Here is a 26163-nt window from a genome sequence, read left to right on the forward strand (position 1 = left end):
TTGATATTTTAATGTTAAAGAGGAAACCTGATGAGACTGCTCTCTTTTACCTCAGGCTGTGTGTAATTAGACTCAGCACGTTTTCAGTGCTTGTTTAGATTTAATTAAGCTCAGGCATTGTTAAATGGAGATACCACTGCCTCACATTGTCAGACATGTAAGATAAGCACTCAGGTCGAGGTCACATGTCATGATAAATGAACTCCACGCTTTGTGGTGATGCAGCAACCCTCCTGAAGACAGAGACAGGCAGCCTGCCAGAGGGGAAAGTGAAAATCCGCCTGGAGAGTGATGGATCTTTATTGGATGTGGATGAAGATGATGTAGAGAAGGTATTTAATCATCCAATCAACTCTGAACCACATCAATTAAAGATGACACCGGGTGAGTATGTGACCGCTTCTGACTTTGAACTCTAGGCAAACCCTCCGATGTTCGACCGCGTGGAAGACCTGGCCTCTCTGCAGTATCTGAACGAGTCGAGCGTGATGCACTCCCTGAGGCAGCGGTACGGCGGTAACCTGGTGCACACCCACGCTGGGCCCAACATGGTGGTCATTAACCCCATTAGCGCCCCCTCGATGTACTCCGAGAAGGTAAACCGCAGCCTGTGCACATAATGATGCAGCTCTTATGGAATAGAGTCAGAATGAAGACACTAACTGACATGTATAACCTCTTCTCCATGGCTTGGTCCTCTTTACTCCTTCACTGTCCTTTATCTTCATTCCAGGTGATGCAAATGTTCAAGGGCTGCAGGAGGGAGGACACTGCCCCTCACATTTACAGCATGGCTCAGGCTGCCTATAGGAACCTCCTGACCACTCGCCAGGATCAGTCCATTGTCTTGCTGGGCAAGAGTGGAAGTGGCAAGACCACCAACTGTCAACACATCATCCAATATCTGCTCACCATTGCTGGCAGCACCAACAAAACGTTCTCCAGTAGGTTGTAAAGAATGCAGAATAATTCAAATATAGTGGATGTTGTTCTAGATGTATTATTGAGACCCCCCCCCCAAAAAAACAATTATGTTTTCCTTTGTTGTGTGCAGCAGAGAAATGGCAGGCCGTCTACACAGTTCTGGAGGCATTTGGGAATGCCTCCACCTGTATCAATGGGAATGCCAGTCGCTTCTCCCATATTGTCTCCTTAGACTTTGACCAGGCCGGCCTGGTGACCTCGGCCTCTATCCAGGTACAAATACCACATTTTATTTATTCATGCAAGTTTGTGAGTTTGCTGCCCAGCTGCTGTTGTTCCTACTTATGAATATTTGCTGTGATTTTAGACAGTACATTATAAACTAGTATAGATTTTCACCAAACTCCAGCAGGCTTTGTTAAGCTTACTTGCACTGCATATAATAAATGTTATTGTCTGTTGTGCTAATGTGTTGTTCTGCTGTGGCCCTGCAGACTATGCTTCTGGAGAAGATGAGGGTGACAAGAAGACCAGAAGGAGAGACCTCTTTTAATGTGTTTTACTACCTGATGGCTGGAGTAGACAGCTCTCTTAGGTCGGCATGAATTCTGTTATACCAATTAAATGCACAATACACCCCACATCTGCACTGGATTAATACGCTGATGTGTTGCAGTGATGTATCACTGCTACCCTAACTCTAATTATCTAGGCATTAGTAGACATGAGAGATGTTGATGTTCTGTTCTCATTTCCTCATCAGGACTGAGCTGCACCTTAACCACTTTGCTGAAAACAATGCATTCAGAATCATGCCTCAGACTAAGGTAAATACTACCTGTTAGTGGGAGACTGGCCTATTTCTGAACAACCGAAGAGAGAAAAATAATTATTTTACCTTTTATAAAGCTGAATGTTTGAGTACCTTTATATAAATGCAGCTATATCTGGCTGTCATAGCTAAAATGTGCACCAGCTAACCCTCAAATGATTAATATTCCAGTTATTATCTTTTTAAATACACAAGCCTTGTAAGAAACCTACCAATAATTTATAACTAAGTGGCTGGCCCTCTTTCTGTGCATAATGTCTCTCACTTACTGTCACGCAGTGTCATGATGTGTCATGATGGATTTTAGGAATGAACAAAACATGAAGATTTGCTGATTATTTCACAGTCTATGCTGTCATCACTTCATGTAGCATTCAGTAATCTTTCGCTTTTATCAACATCTGTCAGCGGCAATGACATTGAAGCAACATCAACAGTCTTGTATCACACGTGGTGGCCTATAAGAGGCAAATAACACTAAAATTGCATTTTTTAGTAAATGAGAATGGGTTAGAAAGAGGGCGCAATCTCACCAGCTAGCAGAGTAATCACTGATATTTATCAACAGCGATGCTGAAGCTTTTGCATATATAGTTCATTTTGTCAATTTCACCTGATAAGAGGAGTTTTTATCTTTAATAGTTCACAAAGAAACTTTATTTGAATGTGTGTGCTGTCTGCCAGACTGAGGATAAGCAGCGGGCCTCCCAGCAGTTTTCCAAGCTGCAAGCAGCCATGAAGGTTCTGGGGATCAGCAGTGATGAGCAGAGGGCCTTCTGGCTTGTCCTCGGGGCCATCTACCATCTTGGGGCTGCGGGAGCAACAAAAGGTAAGTTGGCTCACCGAATGATTTTCCATTCTACAGCTGCATCACTTATTGTGTAGATAATGTCATTCATAATATACAGTAACACATTCCAGTAGCAGTGGTGCAAAGGGTCATCCTTGATTTGTGCATCCAACAACAGCACATGATGAAAGCAGCTGCAAAAAAACAACCTTGGTAGCTGAATTCATATTAATAACACTTCATGTAATCTCAAAAATGTCAGTCCTGCATTATCTCACTGTAGGTAACATCTTCAGTGTGATGCAAGACAGCTGTAATCCAGATAACTGAATAATGCATTTGCACTTTTAAAGATGTTGCACAGGTTGTTCAGCTGCTCTACTGCATTGATCTAAAGCTCAGAAATGTGAAAATTCAGGCAGAAAAAAAATTGGTTATATATAAGTACCCAGGATATTTTCCTGGTCACTACAGGACAGTTTCTGCTTTAGAGTGGACAGCACTTCCATATGAGAACAGACTGAAATCAATTGAGACTCCTTGCCACAGATGGCTCTGGTCTTCATGGTTTGAAACAGCAGGTGAAGTGATACGCTGTATTTTGCATATTAGATGTGAACCTCTGTCAGGTTGACCTTATTAATCCTCACTAAATGATCACATTAAACAAACAAAACACTGTTTGTGCTACAGCAGCTGATGCTACTGGCAAGCTACCAGAGTCTAATTGTTAGGATTGCTGTTGCAGCTCAAGGACGGAAAAACATCAGCCTGATTTTGGCCTTAAGCCGTGACCAACATTTGATCTTGTCGTAATCATGTATCAGAGGACTAATGGGAACACAGCAGTCTTCTTAAACATAAGGATTTGTTCCTGTATTTGAAGCTATTTGTATGATGACACCTGACGTGTGAGAGTTTGATTGTTTTATTTCTTTATTTTTTACTGGAAAGTAATAGATCTGCCTCCCACAGCAGTTTGCTTTCATTTTAAAATTAGATGTCTGCCATTTGAAAAGGCTGAGGCTCTCAAAAACACTTTTTATTATTGGTGAGGTTAGTATTAGTCACAGTTTTTTTGTATGAAAACCCCTTGCTTGAAAACACTTAGAGCAGGCTTTTCCAAGGATGGAATTATCATGCTTTTCAAATGAAGACCTCTCCAAAACAGAGATTTAAGCATCTTGACTTCCCCCCTGTCCTTCAGAAGTTTTGAATTCTCTGTGTATTATTCATTTGAACTCTCTTTATTGCACCTCTGATGTTCACATTTGAATCAAACGATGCATACTGCGTCTTGCAATGCAAGCGCAATTAACCTGAAGCCTGACTCCCTCTGTTTTGGAAACAGCTCACAAAAAATAAAGTATATCAGAATAATATACAACATATAAATCACAAGGAATGAATAGCAGCAGCGACTCTGTGTCTTGTGTTTTTTGATGTGCTCACTCTTCACTCTCTGTCTTCACTGCACTTGCCAGTCACTTGTTCAGATTTGCTTGCCAAATTATTTTCAGTGATCCCCTCCAGCTGGCTGCCAGTCTTTTCGGTGCCACTATAACACCATCCAGGAACAGTTTTAGAATTTGAAGCAATGAATATCGTCCTACCTACATTCTGCTATTGGGAATACAAACACTGAGCACCTTTGTTCTGATCTGCTAATTACTGGGTGACTTAAGGACCTAAACACACAGCGGTTGTCATGAGGAAACAAAGCATGATGGGATAAAAGTTATGACCAAGAGTCGACACTTTGATGGTAATTATATTTTGCCATAGAGAGCATTTGATTTATATGGTGAAAATACTGTAATCAACTGTCATTAGAAAAGGTTTTTTGCTGCCAGGGCAGTCTGTGTTTTGACTCGTACTCAGAGTATAGCACTGTGGAAAATAGTGTTCATTGGCAGTGCAGCTTCATGGTGTAACACAAGAGGGCAGCACTGATCTCTAATCTGCCGAAACAAATTAAAGGGACCACATGAAATGAACTTTTCTCTGTGTACTGTACTGTCAACACTTATATCTAACAAGGGTAGATAGAGAATGGTCTTACCACACTGTGAGTGTGGGTGCTTTTTATGAGCTAATATTATACATATGTCACTTTTTTTTTTATCTTTAAGAGTCATACGCTTCTTAATGTTTGATTCAGTAATATCCAGTCATATTGGCAAACCCAATTTCCCCCTTTTGATGTTTGACTGGAATTTAAATAATTGTGGTGGTGAATATCTATCAAAGCAAATATTTAAATGTCTTTACTTGCCGTTACAACCATCCTGCTTATCATCAGGAAAAGTACGCGGGGCTTCTGCAGTGCTGATGAAACAGATAAAGTGCACTACTCTCTGTGTGAAATCCCCCAGTTTCTCTCTTAAGTCTTAGAAGATACCACTTCATGGTGGATTAAAACAGAAGTTTGCGCTCATGTCTGCATGTTTCCATCACTCAGCCAAGAGATTAGAGAGAAACGTGTTTCCCAATAGAGGTCTTTATGTAAATAAATTAATTGTGTCCCCTAATTATGAGTTTTACTTTCATTCTCGAGATGATAAAAGGCGCAATTATCACTTCAATTTCATAGATGTCTTTGAACATGAGAGAGTAGTTGTAGAAGAGAGTAGATATGAGTGTAGTTAAACATAAGCAAGCCGCTAACATTGTGAGTATGCTTTTAGTGTATGTTCTCACCAGCTGTGTCGATGTCAGTTTGACCAGAGACATAATCCTACCCTGTCCGAGACAGGATTGTCACAAAGCTACCAGGCTAGCCATGTGCCTGGGGTGGCTGGCAGAACGGCTAATGGAGGTTTTCATGCACATGTCTCAGCTGGCAGGAAACAATTTGCACGTCATGAGTGGGCCCAGAAGGCAGCCTACCTGCTGGGCTGCACCCTGGAGGAGCTCTCCTCCTCCATCTTCAAGCACCAGGCCAAGGGCACCCTGCCCAGAGCCAGCTCGGTACGCCAGGCTTCTGACGAAAATGGCACAGCAGATGCAGGTACTCCACAGACCACATTTACCAACAGATTCTTTCCTTTTCATTCCTCGCACCCCCTACCCCCTTCTCCCCCTTTTTCCTTTGTCAATCTCATGCTGTTTCCGCACACATGCACACACACACACACACACGCACACATGCCTCTGCTCATCACCTGAGGGAAATTGCATGCTGTGGAGAAAGTAAAGCTTATCTTAGTAATGAATACCACAGCTTAACAATGGCTATTGACGGATAAGTACACACACTATGTCGGGACAAGCAATTTTGGATCTACTCTTCATTCATTGTCCTTGAAATCATAATTGCCTCACATTGATTTTTCACATGTGCAGGTCCTCTGACTTCCATCAAGACGGTAACACACTTTGAAGGGCACCAGGGTAGAGTCAAGTCTGTCACAGCAGGGATGGACAGAATTCACCTCTGTTTCACCTTTCCTGTATCTCCCCTCACATGAGAACATGCAGAACAATCATAGATGTGTATGCACACCTGAAAATATTCCTCAGGCGCCATCAACCCACTATTTTGTGTCATAGTGGAATGAATTAGGGGAGCTTAACAGGTGGCCATTGCCGCTAGGCACAGACATGAGTGCGTGTTGTTTGATCTGACCAATTCCGAAACACCTGAGTCCCAAATGACACGGCTTTACACAGACAATTTCAGACCCAGTTTGAATACGTTATGCCCGTGGGCGTAATATTCACAAATATGATGTTATTGTACATCCTTTTAGAGGCAAATGTTGTGACCATAGTATTATTCTAGCTTTTACAGCTCATTTCTGTTTCTAATTCGACTGGTTCCCATGTTCCCAGGATCCAAAGCTACAGCCATGGAGTGTTTAGAGGCCATGGCGTCTGGACTCTACTCTGAACTCTTCACTCTCCTCATTTCTTTAATAAACCGGTTAGTGTTTTTCAACTGGCACTTTGTTAAAGCTGCACTGTTTTTAGCTATACCTTTACATATGGAAAGCAGCAGATGCTGTGTGCATAATTTAATAAACACAGCTTGACATATTTGATATCTTTTGAAAATCTTGGCATCTTTGTGTTACCGTAGTTTTGGGGAGTTTTAAGCAATGCTTGTCCAAACTGTCGTTTTTTTAATGGGTAGTTTAGTAGTGTAAGAGGGTGTTTCAACTTGAAGACTTGGGTTTAGGTTTCAGGATAGATTCTGGATTATGTGAAGGGAAGGTTAAAGTTAGGGTTGTGGTGTAGAGAGCTAAGGTTAAAGCTAGGGGTTATATGCAGCGAATACGATCAATAAAATGTTGCCTTAAGTATCACATTGGTAATGTTTGTGTGTACGTATGTGTGTTTGCCCTGTGTGCCTCAGGGCCTTGAAATCCAGCCAGCATTCCCTGTGCTCTCTGCTCATTGTGGACACACCAGGCTTTCAAAACCCCAGGCTGGCTAAGCGGGAGTGCAGCGCAACCTTTGAGGACCTATGCCACAACTACACCCAAGAACGACTGCATACCCTCTTCTATCAGCGGACCTTCGTTCAGGAGTTGGAGAGATATAAAGAGGTAAAGACGTGAAGTATTATGCACCACGCATACATACAACCTCGTTCTCATCATCTCTTTCTTCCTCCTACCTCTTTCTCCCTCTCCCTTTGTCTGCTGCTTTCTCTCTGATATATCAACTCCAATAGTGTATGTGTTCACACATCAGATACGCTATCCCTCCCACCTGTCACAAGCCGTGGCGAGCCATGTTCATGTGTTAGACCTTCTCATTAGTGATGCCAGTCTTCACCTCTTCTGCTGAGATCAAAGTAAAGTCACTCACAACTGCCTTTGGGAGACACGCCCAGTCGCACAGCAGTGGTGTTGCTGCCTGATGAGGGAACTATTTTTCTTCTGCCCTCCTTTGATTTCTGTCTCGCGGTGGTGGACCACACCATCTGGACACACTTATCCCTGGGAATTTTAACTGTAAAAAGATAAATATTTGTTCATTACTAACACAAATGTATCCTTCCATTACTGCTGGCCCAACTTGAATGTCAGAACTATCCCTCTTGTTCAAACCTCAGCGGATGGCACACTAAAGTTAAGCAAAAATCCTCATCATATTACTTTTAATACTCTGAACAAGGATCCTGGGATTCCCCACCCACATCCCCACCCACGGCCCCTGCCTGGGAGAAAGGGAATTAGAGCGAAATGAAGTATTGCATAAATCTGTGTAATTCTCTCTTGTCGGTGCATCTTGAAAATATATGAAGCTGTGAAACTGTCATTGAAAACTGGGTCAAACTCATTTAAAACAGCACACTGTATCTACACTGGCAGTGACAGGCAGGTTAAACTGCGATACACACAACAGGCATGCGCTTTATATTTTCAAATTCAATGCTGCGAGTGCTGCAACTGTGTGGATAGTTTCTGGATTCCCTCTGCACGCTGACTCTCCACAGCAGAGAACAAAAAAATCATTTAAGCTACTTCACATACACAGTCAAGTCGAACACTGGCATCTGTCATGGCCACACTATTAGAACTGCCAACATTTTCCCACATTTCTACTGCAGCTTGCACTTTGTCACTGTGAGCTGCTGCCTGTTTTGCTCTGGTGAAGCTAATTTAATATATTTATTTCCACTTTATCTCAGAAATGCTATTATCTGCAACAGTAATGAAATCTTTTGGAGTTTCCATTTACCAACAGGAAAAACAGTCTTTGTAAATGCCAGACGTTCGTGTTATTTTAATAGATTTGTTGTGGCTTTTAGTTTCCTTACATCTCATATGCCATTGTTTTTTCATTTCAATATCCATAAAAACCTTGCCTGCATCTTCACTAGATACACCACGATGAATTTGAAATTACTTTGATGACTGGCACCTGTGTGCATAGTTGAAGGACCAGCCCTGGCTGCAGCTTACAATTACTTTGATTATGAGACTTTAGACTTAGATTGCTTTTTAATTGATCCCAATTTGGGAAAATTTTTACTTATCAATTAACCTAACAGTTATTCTTGTGATTAAATGTAAGAAATAGCTAGAATTATATGTATACAGAATTTTTCCACAGTCCAAGGTGATGTGTTCAGATGTCTTGTTTATAGTCCAAAAGCCAAAGACATTCATCATCATCGTCATGTAACAAAGACAAAATAAATCCTCAGAGTTTGAAAAATGTTTTTCATTTTGCTGGAAAAATGACTGATGAACAATTAACCAGTTATCAAAAGAGTTGCAAATTCATTTTCTGCTGATCGGTTAATCCATTAGTCGTTGCAGCTCTGCAACATTACCAAATTGTGATGTTGACATTCACATTCGTGTTAGCGAGGGTCTCGTGGAGGCGATGTCACAGGCCTCATAGCAGCGTGGGATCAGGAGGGTTGTGTTTGATCAGTCAGCTGTGTTTAGAGCTCCACAGTTTCTACTAATACCTCAACACCCATGGATTTTTAAGGCGCAGGAACTCTGACCAAATCAGGAGCTTGCAGTCAGACTGTGGTGTCGTAGATTCCTGGGTGTGTGGAAAAGATCCTGTGCTTGAAAAAGGACAGTAAGCTCCTCACTCAGAGAAACATGGTTACATAATGTAAGATAAGATAAGATAAGCCTTTATTGATTCCCAGAGGGGAAATTCAGACAGAAATAAGTACAGATAAGTAGACAAGGTAAAAAGGGGATATGAAACTAAGTAAGAACAGAAGTAAAAATAGACTACAAGGCAAAGGGTACAGTGGGGTGATGATTTTTTTTTGTTTGTTTCAAATAACACACAGTAATACAGAAAATTGTGAAACTAAAACATTTAATAGTTTGCACATGGAGCAAAACAGACAGAAAAAAGGTGGCCTGGAGAATATTATGTGGGCCTTTTTAGAAGTTGCTAGACAGAATTGGATTTCAAGCAGGTGCTTCACATTGAACTGAGCTGTGTTGAGTCACAGTTGTCTGCAATCTGATATCACTCAGTCAACCAGTTTAAATGGAGCAATGTGCTCATTCTGCTGTTTTTTTGTCACTGTGTGTACCACACTGAACAGAACAGACCAAACAGAAGCAGAGACCTTAGGAGGTCAGACAGGAGATCATAGCCAACTGTGAACAACCTCAAGGCTACAAGTCCATCATCCAAAGACCTTGACGTTCCTGTGTCCACCATGCACACTGTTATAAAGAAGTGTGAGGCCCATGCTACTGCGGCCGACCTCCCTGGAAGAGGATGCAAGAGAAAAGTTGACCAAAGATTGTCCCAAAGGATTGTTGGAATGGTGGAGAAAGGACCTCGGACATCTGCAAAAGATCTTCAAGCTGACCCTCAGTCTGTCTGTATTAATATATTTAACCCTCCCATCCAGCTGCACACTTGGAGGAGCTGTTTTATGAAAATCAAGCCCTGCAGTTAAATGTATTTTTCCATGTCCATAGAAAGATATTTATCCAGGCCAGTGAGCTGCTCAGCATGCTGAAACCTATGTCAATCATTGCATGGCTTTCTTAAAAGAGATTCCAAAATCTAATCCAAGCAGATTTGTTTTTCTCAAATTCTTTTATTTTCACCAGAAAAATGTTGTTTTTCTTTTATTTAGCATCGTCACAAGTCATTAAAGATTCTGTCAATCTGCCTGTCTTCCCTCAGGAGAACATAGAGCTTGCTTTGGATGACACAGACCCCAGCACATCTCTGTCTGTAGCCGTGGTAGACCAAGCCTCCAGCCAAGCGCTGGTAAGTTCAGTGTTTTAATGTGTCTCTTGTCTTCAATTCTGTCTCAAACGTCTGCATGTTTTCATGCATAAATCTGCTGTTGGTGTAATAGCTTCCCTCTGAATGCCTCTCAGAACACCTAAGGGACTTGCATCCCTTTCATGATCTATTTTCAGATGGTAATCTCTGGGCACAACAATGCATGTCATCTTTTAACATCAGAAGTTTTCTTTTTTAAATATTGAAAGGTGTTTGGCAGAGGCTGGAAAGAGAGGGAAGGAACAGGAGAAGAAAGGTTAGAGAATTGACTTCAAGAAAGAAAATCGATGTTTGGCCTTTGCAGCCTGTGATCTGCACCATGGAAACAGAAATGGCAGAGTTTAGAGAGTCATAGATCACGATGGTATAATTCCAATGTGTTTGGTTTGAGTGCTTTACTTTTTAAAGGGTCCACGCTCAAATGAGAATGTCATCAGAAGCAGTGAACTGTAGTGCATCACACTACAAACCAAAGTGGAAGAAAACACTGATTCTTCAAAGTCATTTCTAAAGTCAAGTCAGATCTGCTGCTTAGACTGAAAAGACATTTTGATCAAAGGTGCTTCTTTTTTTTTTCTTTTCTCCTGTTGTAGCTCAGATGTCCATTATCACAAACAGCTTTAGTAGCCATAGTTGTCACATGTCTCCTGGAAACTGATAGTCTGTGTTGTGTTTGAAGTCAGTGTAGTGTGCACTGTTGATAAGGATGTCTCCAGTGGAACTTCCTGATAGCTGCTGAAACAGTTTTTGGTTCTGTGCTCCCAGGGCGGATGCAGGCATTAGCCATGCTAACCGAGCTGGCTACCTCAGCGTGGAGCTCATTGTTATCCACAAAACAATAGCGGCTTATTTGAAATGTCTTTGGACCAAAAGTGCATCATTCAAGCGAAGGACTGAGCAAAAAACACAGCGTGCCTTTGAGTTCTGCAAAGTAAAGCCCAGTAAAGTCACACTTACCTGTTTGATATCATACAAGGACACAACAAAACCTTTCCCACGCACTTACTCCGTGATCATCGATGCTGGTGTGACTTTTATTTTCTCCTCTGTGTTCACACTAATTGTAATACTAATTGTATTACTTTTTAATCCCTTTTCCCACGCCCCTCTTCGCATTCATGAACTCCCTGTTCGTTTCCCTTTTGATTAGACAGAAAAGCTAAATTGATGATGCCATTATTGCAGAAACTGCCCCAGGGTGCAGAGACCCAAAATGCTTTTGAAAGTTTAATTTCTGATGCTAGTATTACTATCAGGCCTGTCACAACCGGCTCATGCTGGGAAAACATATGGTACGGCACTCTGCTTTTACTGATATTTAGTGGAACAGAATATTGAAGGAAACACTGATGATACAGGCCAGCGTTCAGCATTCAGGAGGATACTTTTCACAACCTTTCACAAGAAGCAATATCTTCTTTTATTCTGCACTCAGGAGGTGGATAAAGAATGAAGTCTGAAATATCCTCTGATCCATCAGTGTGTTCCCATTAAATTAAAAAGCACGCTAAATGTCCTTGTGGCAAGGTGGTTTGTTACTCATGTGTTGGGGACTGAATTATTTTTTGAGGCAGACATTATTCGAGGGTCAAATAGGTGAAATGAAAAGTAAGATAAATTCAGGACAGTCATGAGTTACCAGTCATTTCTAGTCATGGACTAGTTCCTGAAGCACTGAAGGTAAAACAGATTGTTTTGTGGCCAGACAAGGACCACGCTAAGGACCTTTGTGCATATGTGTCTTGTGTGTGTGTATACATGTTTATTTGACAGGTACGGACCGTGCGAACAGATGAGGCACGTGGCCTGTTGTGGCTGATGGAGGAGGAGGCGCTGCAGCCTGGGGGGTCAGAGGAAACCCTGTTGGGACGTCTCTTTAGCTACTACGGCCCTGCTGAGGGCGAGAGCAAAGGCGAGGAGAGGACACACATGCACACATAAAGTCAGACTTTAAGCTAATGCCCCCCCCCCATAACAGTCTTTGAAGAAATGAACAGAAAAATTGTAGTGTATTTTTTCAACAGCAAAGCTAATATGAATATTAGATCCAAATATAACTGACATTATGTGAAAGTTCATCTCTGTTGTGCTATTTGCCATCATTTATGAGAGCAGAATCATTCTTTACTCTCATTCACACTATTTGCCAACTCTGGCTGGAGGTTTAATTTTAGATAAAGACATTTCCTATAATAGATTGTGCACAAAGCACTATTCGACAGATTGACCGGTATCATACTGTAGATAAGTCCGACAAATCCTTTCTATGTATATTGTTGGCAACCTTGACAACTGTTACTTGCCAAGTTTGCAGCTTATAAAAATTCTTCTAGTGGAACTAATAGAGAAAAAAATAGAGGGCAGAGTGTCATTGCAGCCTTCCAAAACAACAGCTGAAAGCTTCTCATTCATGCTCTTCACACACACACACACACACACACACACACACACACACACACACACACACACACGAATAGTTAGCATGCATATTAGTAGTGTATTGGCTCTTTATTAGTCAATGTTTATTCCTTATTCTTGGGGTTAGGCTGATTACAGATTAGAGTTACATTGTTAAGCTTGTAATTCATGTACAACAACTTTCTTAATACCAATACACAGTAATTAGGAGGTTATTGAGGGAAAACTTTATAATATATAACTTTTATAATGACTAAAGAGCTAGTATGCTTCTAATATGCTAGTGTGTCATGCTGGAGTCATTATTTATGACAGCACAGTAACATGGATTTAAACATTTCATTCTAAAACTGCGTGCACAGGCAAACAGGGCCCATTAACAACTAGGTTGGGAACAGCTTGTCTTTTATTATCATTGTATCAGTAAAGTTTATGTAGGTTTGCGACAGACCGTACATCCCAGAAGATGAATCAGCTTGCTTTAAACCCTTCACGCAGACGGTGTAAACATTTTCCTGAACTCCCGAAGGAGACTGTTCAGTTTTGTCATCTTGCTGCATATGGACAATGAGTCAGGGAATCTCACACTACCTCCTACATTTACACCAGGTCACACTTTCCTCTTGAAGAGTGAAAAGGATAATCATTTCCTGCTGGGCCACAGCCACGGGACTGATTGGGTGGAGTACAATACATGTGGGTGGCTGAACTACGCCAAGCAGAATCCTGCCTCCACCAATGCTGCAAGCCTCCTGAAGGACTCCCAGAAGTATGCATCGACCAGGAAGTGTCTATCTTTGCGGGGGTTGTCACATGAATTATTAGTTTAGAGGATTTTTGCAAAACCTTAGGCTGAAGCAGTGTGTCTCTTGCAGGAAGATAATCAGCTCATTGTTCATGAGCCGAGCGAGTGGAGCCACTGTTCTGGCCGGTTCCATTGCAGGCCTTGAAGGTGTCTCTCAGCTGTCCTTGCGACGGGCCACTAGCATGAGGAAGACCTTCACCACAGGGGTGGCTGCTATCAAGAAGAAGTCTTTGTGCATCCAGATAAAGCTTCAAGTGGTGAGAGGAGATGTATTGCCAAACACACTGAGAATCAGCATCCCAGACTGCGCCTTTTTTCATTAATCATTTCCTGTTCGGGTTGCTAACAAGTTACTGGAGAACTTGCGATGAGTATATCAATGCTTATAATTGTGGATTTGTACTGTCGTGTACTTTGGACCTTATCGCAGTAACAAATTGCTCAATGCAGCTTAAAAGAAAATGGATGGGATGAAGGCCAGTATTTGGACTGCACCCAGAGATAGATTTGAGAATGATATCAGGCCTGGTGTTAATGTGCTATCAGAGGAGTTCTGCAGCTATTTTGCTCCCAACCTTATTGCCTGACAAGAACATTATTGGATGATTCTGCAAAAGCCTGGATTATGTTCACAGCCAATGTCTTTTGGCAATGTTCTGGCAAATAAATTATTAAGCTATGGTTAGGGATGTTAACTGTGAGGTGCGGACTCATCCAACATAATAATTTCCAGGAATACTGGGCTGTTTGCTAACCCAAACCTGGTATTTAAAAATTAAAGGAGCAAAAGCCAAAAAAATAATGAATAGTCCTTTCTGGCAGCAGGGAATGCAACCTTTGGAAGAGTGAGCACCGAAAGTTAGCATGAAAGTGTGTGTAGTTCTCAACACAAAATGGGTGAAAGCTAAAAACATTTAGCCTTCTATGGAAATCCACAGCAAACCTTTACAGAATACAGAGTAATGAAACACACTAAAGCTAGACTTAACAAATTGAGATGATGTTATTATTATCTGCCTTCCAGTGTTGCCATAGATTTACTGAATGTTTGAAAATAGCATCATACAGATTTAAGATTAGATTTAACCTGCATGTGGGTATTAAAACTCTAATTTGTTCAACGTTATTAGTAAATGTAATTATGTATGTGCATGTCACATTCCATAGCATTTGTTTATTTTAAGTCAAGAAATTAAGCTATTGATTACACAGAGTGGAAGATATTGCATTGGTTACGGCCTGTTCCTACCACAGTCCCTTACCCTGCTCTCGCTTTTCCAGGATGCTCTCCTTGATATGGTGCGGAGGTCCAGAATTCACTTTGTTCACTGCATATTGCCCAAGGCAGATGCCCTCAAGGCTTTGAGTGGATCCCTGTTCAAAGGAGGAGAATGTGAAGCTCAAGGGGAGCATGGAGATCATGGCTTAATGCAGCTGGATGTAGCCTTGCTCCGTGCTCAGCTGCGTGGCTCCAAGCTGCTCGATGCTCTCCGGATCTACAGGCAAGGTGAGGGGGTGTGCTGAAATCAGATATTAAGAACAGGCATAGAAACACAGACTGAAAGAAATCCAACCAAAATCTGTTTTTTTTTTTTTTTGTTCACACAGTCCTTTCCAAAACCTCTCTTTGAACATTCCCCTGAATATAATGCTGTTATTCAATCCTGACCTTCACAGGTTACCCCGATCACATGGTGTTCTCTGAGTTCCGACGACGCTTTGACGTGCTGGCACCGCACCTCACCAAGAAGCATGGGAGGAATTACATTGTGAAGGACGAGAAGAGAGTGAGTCAATCAGCGAGAGAGGAAAATGTTCAGCTCTCAGCTCTCTGTGCCCAAGCACAGCGAAGATTAATGTTGTGAGGAGGCAGCTTCATTACATCTGCCCCTGATTTGTCAGCAGCCAACTGACAGAGAAATAAACCCTCATTCATCAGAGCCACTATAATGATCTAATCAACTTAACCTTATCAGTATCATGCCTGTTAAAGAGGCACAGCAGTATTGTGGCTTAGAGAGTACTTTGAATTCAAAGCTACAAAAAAAAACATTCAAGTAGCTGCACTTATCATTTTTAGGTAACGTGAACATTGGAAAATAGCAGCCAAAGTTTCTCCCTGTTGCTTTGACAGTGCAGGTGCTTCACCTGTGCAGAGCTTTTGTTTTAAATTTATGAATAATGATTCTGAAAAAAAAAACAGAAGAAGAAGTTTTATTCTTAAAAGTTAACTATCAGTGAGGACGTGCTGTGCATTGGTGCATTGGTCCTCTGCAAGAGAGGTACCGGTTGAAGTGCAGTGGAGGGAAAAAGAATACAAAAGTTTGTTTCTAGAGCGAAATGAGAGAGAGAGAGAGAGAGAGAGAGAGAGAGAGAGAGAGAGAGAGAGAGAAAGAGAGTGTGAAAGAATGGGGTTGAGGAAGAGAAAAGCTCTTTTCCCCTGTGTGTGCGTACTGGGGCTGAGTTTCTGTGGAAACACTGGCAAACAAAAGCCCCTCAGTGCTCGTGGCAAACCTCTCCTGGTGTAATCTAGATGTGGTCTTTCAGGCTGGAGGCTCAAGTGGAGAGAAGAGGCTGAGACAACAATACACCTACAGTATGCACATGCTGGTAGATGGACAGGGAGAGGCTCCAGGCTGGCTGAAGGTGTTCCTCTGCATAGGATTTATGTGTTCAAAGCCGCAATAGGGCCAAGACCACCAGGGGGTCATGAGGAATAAGCCAGGAGCAGGTGGATTCTGTGGGACAAGTTGTAATTGGTATGTGGTTGGGGTTGGGAAGCTCTGAGGAGCCAAACTTTTTTTCCCATGCTTGCCGAGTTACTTTCAAAACAAAATCCAGCCGGGTATGGATGTGATAGAGGAGAGGAAACTGCACTGTACCATTAGTTCAGCATGGCAACTTAGGGGAACTGTGGACTACTGAAGTGTTGCGGTGTCAGTAGAAGTTCCCACTGGGTCCAGCAGTTGAAAGACTTAAGTGTGTGTGTGTGTGTGTGTGCGTATGTTTGTGTACATGTGTGCCTTTCCCCAGGCTGTGGAGGAGCTACTGGAGTCCTTGGATTTGGAGAAGAGCAGCTACCACATGGGTCTGAGTAGGGTGAGTAATGCCACCACATCTCAATGATAAACAGCTTTACAATGCTCAAATAAACCTTTGCTGTGAGTCGCTGCCAGTTTCACTCTTCTTAAAGCTCAGCGCACGGCTCTATTTATCCTTTTTTTTTTTTTCTTTGTAAAGACACTGCCTGTCTGGGGGAGTGTGTCTTTCATTACACCTGTCTGTCTTTGAGGTTTGTTTGCCATCCTTTTTTGGAGCGTTGCCAAGCTTTACCCCTGCTTCCACTCTTATAGCCAGTGGCTACCCGAGAGGCACGTCTCTACCCTGCCCGACTGTGTGACTGTAATTCCCTCTTTCTTTTCAGGTCATTAGAGCAAATTCTTGCAACTGATGGCCCTCTTTGTTTTTCACCAAGACCGTTGTAAAGTAATCACAGTAAACACTGCCTGGCACACTGAGGTCTAATCCTATCAGCTGGAAAAGTGGCCATCAGCCAGGAAGGAAATCAAAGGAAACAATAATGTACAAAACAGTGGAACTTATGCTCCCGGATATGTGCGCTGTACAAGGCCCTTTTAAAAGACATGACACAGGAATGGTTTGGAGGCAGCTTCACATGGTGCCTCACTTAGCAGTGTGAAATGGGCTCAGAAGTAGACAAGCACAGTTGGCCATTCACAAAGCATTCCAGTGGCTTCCTAGCAACCTGCCTCACTTGCATGCCAATTACACCAGCCCCAAATAACCCTATAGCAGTGGAAGTGGCACGGCTCTCGACAGGATAAAATCTGCCGTTAGAGGTGGCCACGTGGCTCCAAACACCATCACTACATACATTTTCGAAGGTGCTGCATGCAGCGGATGATGATAAAAGACAAGAAGCTCAAGCTTGACTAAGCAATTTGGAAGCAATATTCGTTGATGTCACTGAGTGCATCTGTCCTCCCTACTGGTTTGCAGATTCCCTTGCAGCTGGTCGATCAATTCCAGCTTCTGCTTTATTAACAGATCACATATGGGTCTGGTAATTTATAAGGCAGTGGGACTGTGTGGAGAGACCTTGGGTGGAGACACCATCCATCCATTTTAATAGCTTGCTGCTATCATATCTGGAATACATTCACAGCACCTAATCCCTCTGAAGTATGAACCAGCCGTGACATGATCTGCTTTCTATTGGCTGTTTACCTGTGTTTTACCTTTGGCCCAGATTGGATACAGACAAGGCTGATTGTCCGAGATAATAACTTAATCACAGCTTTCTCACTTAGATAAGACTCGCTTGTCCATGGATTACACTGCCTCTTATTGACTTGCTGCTTCAGTGCACTTATTTACTTTTTAACTCCGCTCTGTTTTTATTTTGCTCTTGCGCTTCACACTGAAGCAGGGCCTCTAAATCTAATTTCCCCACAGCTAAAATAAGCGTTACATGATCTCTCAATGATTGCATCCTTTGCTAGTAAGTTCACTTGATGTTATGTGTGTGTTTGTGTTGTGCTCTAGTTGTTCTTCAGAGCTGGCACCTTGGCTAAGCTGGAGGAACAGAGAGATGAGCAGACCAAGCGTAATCTAACGCTGTTCCAAGCTGCCTGTAGAGGCTACCTGGCACGGCAGGCCTTCAAGAAGAGAAAGGTAGGCAAGAGGTCACATTGAGAGGGGCGGTTTAGTCTTTGATTAAAGCTAGTCTAAGCCCCAAAACACCGAGAATATTTTCATCTGAATTCAGTTATGCAGTATCTATCACACATTTCATCCAAATCATCACTTGAGTGACAGAAAATCAAATACATTCACTTTATTATATTGCAAGACTCGGGTTGCAAATGCAAATGCAAAAAGAAATGTGATACTCGCAAAGGCGGACAAATTAAGCATCAAGGTCCATTTTGCTGCTAGCATGTTCTTTAATAAAGTAGTTGAGGAATGTGAGCTCCAGAGGCCTTGTTGCCTTGGAGTCCAGCAGGAGTTGAGAGTTCACTGCTCAGAGCTAATTTTATTGCCTGTTTGCTCTGCTCCAGGGGTAGATCTAACCAGCTCTGCTGTAAATCTTCAACTAATTATAAATGTGTTCTCTAAATCTATTGCCCTTACCCCCTCCCTCCTGGAATGTAATCCATCCAATTGGCTCCCCCAGGGGGACGTTTGATAGTGACACGTCCATTTATGTTGCATTTTATCAATCTGCTCCCGTTAAACGCAGCCTTATCAAACGTGCCGCTGACTCACTGTCCCGTCTGCTCCACCCCTCTTCCATTTTTCTCCCAGCATGTGATGGGTCCATCTCTCTGAACCTCATACATGTCCTCTCGTGATGTATGGAGCCCCACAGTCCTTCTCCCTCTCTGTGATTACTGTTTAAGTGAATGTGCCGCTTCAGTTGGCTAGTGATGAACCAGCAGAAACAGAATCAACATTGCTGCTCTACAGCAGTATGACATGCTGTTAGTGAGTAAATATCTTGTTCACTTGTACATGACGCCAGTGAAACCATTAAATTGTCATCTTTGCAATAAGGTAAATCAATATGACCTTTTATATTACTGGACTTCCAGCTCTCTTCTGTTATTGCTGTTTTTACCACAGGAGTTTGAGTAATGGATGTTGGTCGAAAACGGGGAACCGAGAGAGGCCAGTTTATTTTCTTTATTAAGTTCAAAGGTCATTATTCACACAAGGAAGCAGGCTGAGGGCTCGGTGCTTCACAATCTGCTTGAACTTGAAGAAAATCAACGGCAGGAAAACTGTTCTAAATTGCCAGGCAACCAGGCAATTACAAAATCCATTAACAAAGAGGCCGTTTTTTCGCTCTGCCCCCGTGTGACCCCTGTCTTCTGCAAATGTATCTATAAAAGAAAGATAAGACTTTATTTTTATTTTATCTTGTTATTTTATTGCCCATAAACTCAGTTTTTCATGTGGTCAGGAAAGATGTAACATGCAATTATGAATGTGATGAAAGCTACCAATGATTCTATCATTTTGGGGGCTAAAGGATGATCTAGTGTAGAGGCTTACTTAAACTGTGCACATGATTACACACGTTATTTCATAGTCATACTCGTTTCATCTCAGGAATCAATCAACTAAATTAAAAAAACTTTATTCATCCTGACTAGGGCAATGAAAAAGTATACGCAGCAGAGCACACATAAAAAGATAAATTAGGATACATTTCAAGGACCATTTTTCTATACTTAATATATAGAAATATACAGAATATCTTTGCAGAGTGTCAGATGAGGATTGATACCACTGTCATGTCAGTATGGTAAATATGCAGCTGCATCTTTGGTTAGCACAAAGACGAGAGACAAGATGTTGATCTGGTTTGCTTCACTTTCCCTATTTTTTTAATCTGCTGCTCAAGCAGCTACAGTAGGCTGGATTTCTAACCACACAGCTGTTACATGTATGGCATGTATAGTGCAGCCTCTTCTTCCAAGGATTACCTGAAGGGCATTTTTGTCTCACAGAATCTCATTCTTTTTATGTTAGTCCTGATTCAATTAGTTGACACCAGAGTAATGGAAGAGAAGCAGGGCTGCGGTGGATTATTGAGTGATTTTCATCTTCCCTTCTCTTCATGTAGAAGATTTACAGACTGTGTTGCAGTTCAATCTTAGAATAATCATCATATAATAACATCCAATCGCGCCCTTGCTGTTACCCTGTTATCCCTTTGTGAAAATTGATTGGGCTCCATTGCCTCTTACACTGTTTCAAGTATCCAGTCTTAGCAGCTCCAGCAGATGATAATTTGCCTCTGGAACAGCGCGGATGAGTTCTGGTGAAGCCTCTCAGACGAGTGCTGGTTGATGTATATGGATGTGACAGAAAGTCGCAACTTCCCTTGATTGATATTCCCTGGCATGTTACCCTTGTGAAGCTGTGCCAAGCCCATGTGACATTAAATGACAAAACCACAGTTTTTCTTGTTTTTTCCCCCTGTCTCAACCGGCTCCTCAAGGGGACAACCTGACATTATAAAAGTCTGTTATTTTGCCTCAGCAGGCACTCACCGCATTGGGAGTTTTGTCCTTCAGGTACCCTACAAATGTTTCTTTTTTTTAGTTATTTGCATTTGAAATCAGCATAAAGCAGCATGTATAAAGCTAGCTTTAACCCAGTCATACTATATCTATTCATTTGAACCTCTTCCCTCCATTGCTCAGAGAAAGTAAAGATATACCTTTATCAGACAAGGGATTCTACAGGATGTCTCATTTATTTGAAGCATGTAATCCCATAGTTCCATATCGCAAGAACATGAATACCTCCCACTATAAAAGCATGCGATGGGCTCTGCATTGGTGTTTTTGTATAGTGTGAACTAGCTACATTTTTCAAGGCCATGCTAAGCAACAGCCAGGATAAATCTCTTTTATATGTATCAGCATTTCAGGACTGAAATGTCATTTGATAGTGTCACGATAATGACATTAGGCCAGGACTAATGAACTAAAAGGTCCCAGATTAGACCATACATGTTATCAGAGCCGCTGTCCTTTAGCAGGGCATTAATTCATGTTGAAGTGAGATCAAAGTAACTCAGATGTCTTACATGTATACAGACGTGGCTGCGTGCAAACCCTGCATATGCACACAGGCTGAAAACTCATGCATGTGTATGTGGAATTGTGAGGGAGAGAATGGGACATGTTTTTTGTCTTAACCTTGGCTCGTAATCCTAATTCACATCACACAGTTTTTCAGTTGTCACATCCTCTTAATGTGATATGAATACCAACGTGTTTATCCACGGCGTTCGTGTAATGTAATCTTTTGTTTGTTTTCCATTCATTTTAGACTAAATATGACAAGTGAGACCTGTTTAAATCCTCTGTCAAAGATTTGAGGCATTTGCTCCATGTTAAAGCTTTCACTGTGTGACAAATCCTAATTGGTCATAGAGAGTACCTTCAGGGAGAAATGTACCTGATGCTGAGAATTGTGTTGCTCTAATTGGGTTTGCCCATAATCTGCTGCTGCTAGAGAGCCTCATGCATAAGCAGCATGGAAAATGTGTAATACTTGGAATTAGCTGCCAACATGTTTGATTTAATTAATCAAAAATTAGCTTCCAGCCTTGGAACACACTCTGCAGAAACTCTCCAGAGGAGGCTGGCAAGTCCTGGGATAGCTGTTAGCCCATGCACAGGCAATATACACAAGATTGAGGACGGAAATGTTTTTCAAATATTGTTCATCGGTGCTGAGGATGATATGGTAACAGCAGATGAGTTCTGTAAAGCCTCTATTCCAGTGAGTAATTAACATTTTCCTGATTTTCTGGCATTGTTTCATGGACCTCTGGACATTGTCTCCCTGTGATACCTCTGCAATACACTGCATTCAAACCATCTGTTTCCATGTATTACATTGAACACCAAATTCTTCACATATTGTTGCAGTAAAGTAATTATTATCTCTGTTGTCTTGGTTATAAAGCCCTCATTTGTATTAGACCATCAATTTACAGATACACATATGATTACTTATATTAATATTACGCAAACACCAACTCATCTGTGTATCTCTGTGTCTTTTCACGACATCAAACGCTGGCAGTCCCACATGTGTTCCTCTTTGGTGACCGCTTCTCCCCGTGTGTGTTCAGATTCAGGATCTAGCAATACGTTGCATCCAGAAAAACATCAAGAAGAACCGTGGCGTGAAGGACTGGCCATGGTGGAAGGTCTTTACCACGGTCCAGCCCCTCATTAAGGTCCAGCTCACTGAGGAGCAGATGCGAGGCAAAGACGTGAGGAGACCTTTCTGTCTGATGCACGCTGCCTCATAGATTCCTCTGTTAGACAGCCTCTAATCCATTTTCAAAGTGCGCTACCTGCCACAGCAGCATGGAACTTCCTGTTATTCATTTTTGATATTTCTTGTAGTACTTAATATATCATAGTTTCACCTATGATATTAGATGTAACCCGTGTAGCTACTTTCTGTGCTGCAGGAGGAGATACAGCAGCAGAAGCTGAAGCTTGAGAGGGTGGAGAAAGAGCGAAATGAGCTGAGACTGAACACGGATCGATTGGAGAGCAGGGTGGGTCCCCGTCACCTGTGACAAAGCATGTTGGGTGGATGCTTTTATTGCGAATGGTGGCAGAGTTACACTCTTTCATTTCAGTTAAAGATTTGATTATAGTTTTGCATCCCACTCTCTGTGTGTGTCCAGATCGCAGACTTGTTGGCAGAACTGGCTGATGAGAGAGGCACCAGTGAGTCAGCGTCCCAGTTGCTGGAGACTGAGACATCAGAGAGACTCCGCCTGGAGAAAGACATGAAGGATCTACAGGCACATATACACACTGATATTAACACGCACTGTGGCAACAGAATATTTGAAAAATTCCGATTTGAATGTGGCTGACAAGCTCTCTCTTTGATTGATGTGTCTCTCTGTGCATTCCAGGCTAAGTTTGATGCCGTGAAGAAACAGTTAGAATCACAAGAGATGGAGGTGATGGAAGCTCGGCTCATGAAAACTTCGGAGCTCAACGGGGAGATGGACGACGAGGATGAGGACGCCGGTTAGTCGAGCTAGAAGCTGCTAGCTGTCGCTCAGAGTTGACACCGCAGACACCAGAGACATCATCCCACCATGCATTCAATTCTAAGCCCCGAGTTTGAGGAAGAACAAATTTTGAGGATGTGACTTGCAGTGACTTCCTCCCTCTCTTTGGAATCACAGTCTGAGCTATCAGTGTTCTTAAACATTTGCATTCAATTCCCTAATTAATTGTACTTTGTGACATTGACAGCAGCTTGCCTTCGCCTGCCTAATGGGCATGTCAGCTCAGGTCAGAAGCATAATTTACTAAACCGCTCATACCAGCATTATGTGCACAGTTTGAAAAATCTCTCTTAGACTAATTGTAGCTGCGGGAATTAGTGTCTTTGTTTGACTGTTTCAGCAGGAGACATGGCACCGAGACTTGGTCACATCTTGCGTAATGCTATTAAGTATATTTTCCAAGTTTGGGATTTACCGCTAGGGGATTAAGATGTTCCCTCCCAGGCATACAACTAATGCCTGTTGCTGATTGGTCTCCACCTGCTGGGTAAGAGAGCTCCCGCTGAGAGCATATTGTCCGTGGGACTTTATTTTTTTTCTGATTTCCCTCCCCCCTTTAGCCCTCCTCAGCAGACATGCCATTACAGAGCATATCAGAATTCGTAGATGAATGAGAAAATAATCGTTGGCATCAGAGCCGGTGGCCCTGCAAGTTGTCATTATGCTATATATATGCTAATGAGCAGCCCTGATGGAGGAGCCGGTGTTGCTATGTGAAGGAGAAATGGACAGCTTCTAAAATGATAAGGCTTGGAAATGAACCTGAACCTGAATGTCTGCCTGGCCGCTGTTATAGTTCTGATAGCCTCTGACAGCTCCAGAATTAGGGTCGGCTAAGAACTGTGGAAAGTGCCACTTAGACATGTCCTTCTCTAACTACTGTTGTGGTGTGCTTTGAATTCTTAGCTCAGGTTTATCCAAGATTAGAATTGAAATGCAAAAAGCTGCTTTATAGTTTCCTGTCAAATTATGTGACCTTTTAAGGTCTGGATTTGATGAAAGAAGTTATATTTCCTGAAAAATTATATTATTTTGCCCCTTGAATGCGATAACCATCACAGCCAGCACGGTGCGCTCTGTAATCCACAGCATCCATCATTTCTGATCTTTTGAGCTTTTTTGTCTGTATATCCTTCTAGGCCTGCATTAAAGGCAGGAGCCACCCAAATGTCACACAGTCATTTTCTGAATTGTGCGCTTCTCCTCCAGGAGGCGAGTGGCGGATAAAATACAACCGAGCCATTCGTGAAATGGACTTCACCAAAAAGAAACTCCAGCAGGAGTTTGATGACAAGCTGGAGACGGAGCAGCAGGGCAAAAGACATCTTGAGAGAAGGGCAAGGAACTTTTTAAGATGTTAAATCAATCAAGTTTTATTTTCACGTTTGGTTACCAAACACTTGTGGACAGTTTTATAAGTGTAATAACGCTAATAAGCACTGAGCTGTCATGAAAGAATAATTGAGATGTGTTTGTTTGCATGTGTTTACGTGTGTGTGTGTGTGTGTGCACTCTGCAGGTGGCTGATTTGCAGACAGATAATGAGGATGTGCAGCGCTCTGTGCAGCAGTTGAAGAAGAAGTGCCAGAAGCTGACGGCTGAGCTGCAGGACACCAAGCTTCACCTGGAGGGCCTACACAGCCGCAACCACGATCTGGAGAAGAAACAGAGGAAGTCAGTTTCAGCTTCCGTCTTTCTTTCATGCGCACATAATGGAGAACATATTGCCGCTTTCTATTTGGGAGGCCGGGCACAGACACTCTGACCCACTCGGCAGAACACTAACGTTTTCTTTAATTTGAATAGTGACTGAAATGTTCTGTAATCTGTGGAATTGCATTAGCTGAGAAAATGACTCAGACTTTAAGCACTTGAGAAGCTATCGCTGTGGCAGAATGTGATCTCTCCCCTGTGGCTAATTGAAGATGCTCTGTGGGTGAAATTATTTTCAGCTGCGCTTCAGAGAGAAAAACAGGGAATTACAGCGAGCTGACAGCATGAAACACTTAGCTGTTAAGTTCACTAACCATAAGTGTTTCTGCCCTACACGATTGAAGAAAACAGTTTGCACATTATTACAACCCAATTGTAAATTGATGGCTAATGGAAGGGGATAAAAGTGGAGGCTGAAGCAGAGGTAGCGCTGAACTGGTGTCGTCTCTGTCTCGAGGAGACCTGATAAACTCAAGACGCTGCTACCTAACAGGAGGCTTAGATATTGAGTGAGTGAGCAGGCTCGATATTTTACACTGTTCATACACAACTACTTTGCATTACAGTTCCACGAAACCACGAGAATTTACTGTGTGATATCAAATGATGTCCTAATTTTATCTACTAACATCTCCCATAGCCTCCAGCCTTCTGTGAATTGAGACATATTGGCACTATGATGCTCAAATGTTCAACCCTATGCAACCCTAGTCTTATGCACAATCAACATTTTGCTGAGCTGTGTAGCCCTGTGAATGTGTATCTGTGTGTGTGTGTGTTCCAGATTTGACCTGGAGCAGAACCAGGCTCAGGCTGAGGTACAAAGAGAAAGGAGCCAGAGGGAGAAGCTGGCTCGAGAGAAAGATGTAATGACTGGTGAGATGTTTAACCTCCGCCAGCAGCTGCAGGTAAGCTACTTTACAATGCACTCTTCAGATGTACTTCGATGGCCTCTCTCAGGGACCATATGTCCGGTCTCCCTGCTCTCTGTTTGACATGGTCCAGATGTGCACTTTAATGTGTTTCTTCCACGTGCAGGACAAGGACATTGAATTATGCGGCATGAATATGAAGGTGCAGCAGTTGGAGGCAGAGCTACAGGATCTGTCCTCCCAGGAGTCCAAGGATGAGGCCTCGTTGGCCAAGGTCAAGAAGCAGCTTCGTGACCTGGAGGCCAAGGTGAAAGACCAGGAGGAGGAGCTGGACGAACAGGCTGGAACCATCCAGATGCTGGAGCAGGTACAGTTGGTGCAGATGTGGAACTTTTATGGATAAATATTTACTGGCAAAAGCTG

The 26163-nt window shown here is 42.4% G+C and overlaps 1 protein-coding gene across 1 annotated transcript in view; it reads left to right on the top strand.

Moving 5' to 3' along the window:
* The window catches only part of LOC143332898 (unconventional myosin-XVIIIa-like), a 57261-nt gene that overhangs the window by 16417 nt on the left and 14681 nt on the right, over nt 1–26163 (top strand). The window contains exons 4-29 of the mRNA XM_076750735.1: nt 226–332; nt 420–596; nt 734–944; nt 1055–1197; nt 1419–1519; nt 1688–1751; nt 2441–2585; nt 5386–5556; nt 6381–6471; nt 6904–7096; nt 10179–10265; nt 12057–12195; nt 13311–13470; nt 13577–13763; nt 14788–15013; nt 15184–15293; nt 16540–16605; nt 18073–18201; nt 22187–22330; nt 22535–22624; nt 22757–22876; nt 22994–23111; nt 24365–24492; nt 24675–24829; nt 25653–25776; nt 25907–26107. Of these exons, the coding sequence (XP_076606850.1) occupies nt 226–332; nt 420–596; nt 734–944; nt 1055–1197; nt 1419–1519; nt 1688–1751; nt 2441–2585; nt 5386–5556; nt 6381–6471; nt 6904–7096; nt 10179–10265; nt 12057–12195; nt 13311–13470; nt 13577–13763; nt 14788–15013; nt 15184–15293; nt 16540–16605; nt 18073–18201; nt 22187–22330; nt 22535–22624; nt 22757–22876; nt 22994–23111; nt 24365–24492; nt 24675–24829; nt 25653–25776; nt 25907–26107 (3587 nt within the window). The remainder of the gene's footprint in view (nt 1–225; nt 333–419; nt 597–733; nt 945–1054; nt 1198–1418; nt 1520–1687; nt 1752–2440; nt 2586–5385; nt 5557–6380; nt 6472–6903; nt 7097–10178; nt 10266–12056; nt 12196–13310; nt 13471–13576; nt 13764–14787; nt 15014–15183; nt 15294–16539; nt 16606–18072; nt 18202–22186; nt 22331–22534; nt 22625–22756; nt 22877–22993; nt 23112–24364; nt 24493–24674; nt 24830–25652; nt 25777–25906; nt 26108–26163) is intronic.

Source organism: Chaetodon auriga, chromosome 15, assembly GCF_051107435.1.
Source record: "Chaetodon auriga isolate fChaAug3 chromosome 15, fChaAug3.hap1, whole genome shotgun sequence".
In the NCBI taxonomy this organism is placed as follows: Eukaryota; Metazoa; Chordata; class Actinopteri; order Chaetodontiformes; family Chaetodontidae; genus Chaetodon; species Chaetodon auriga.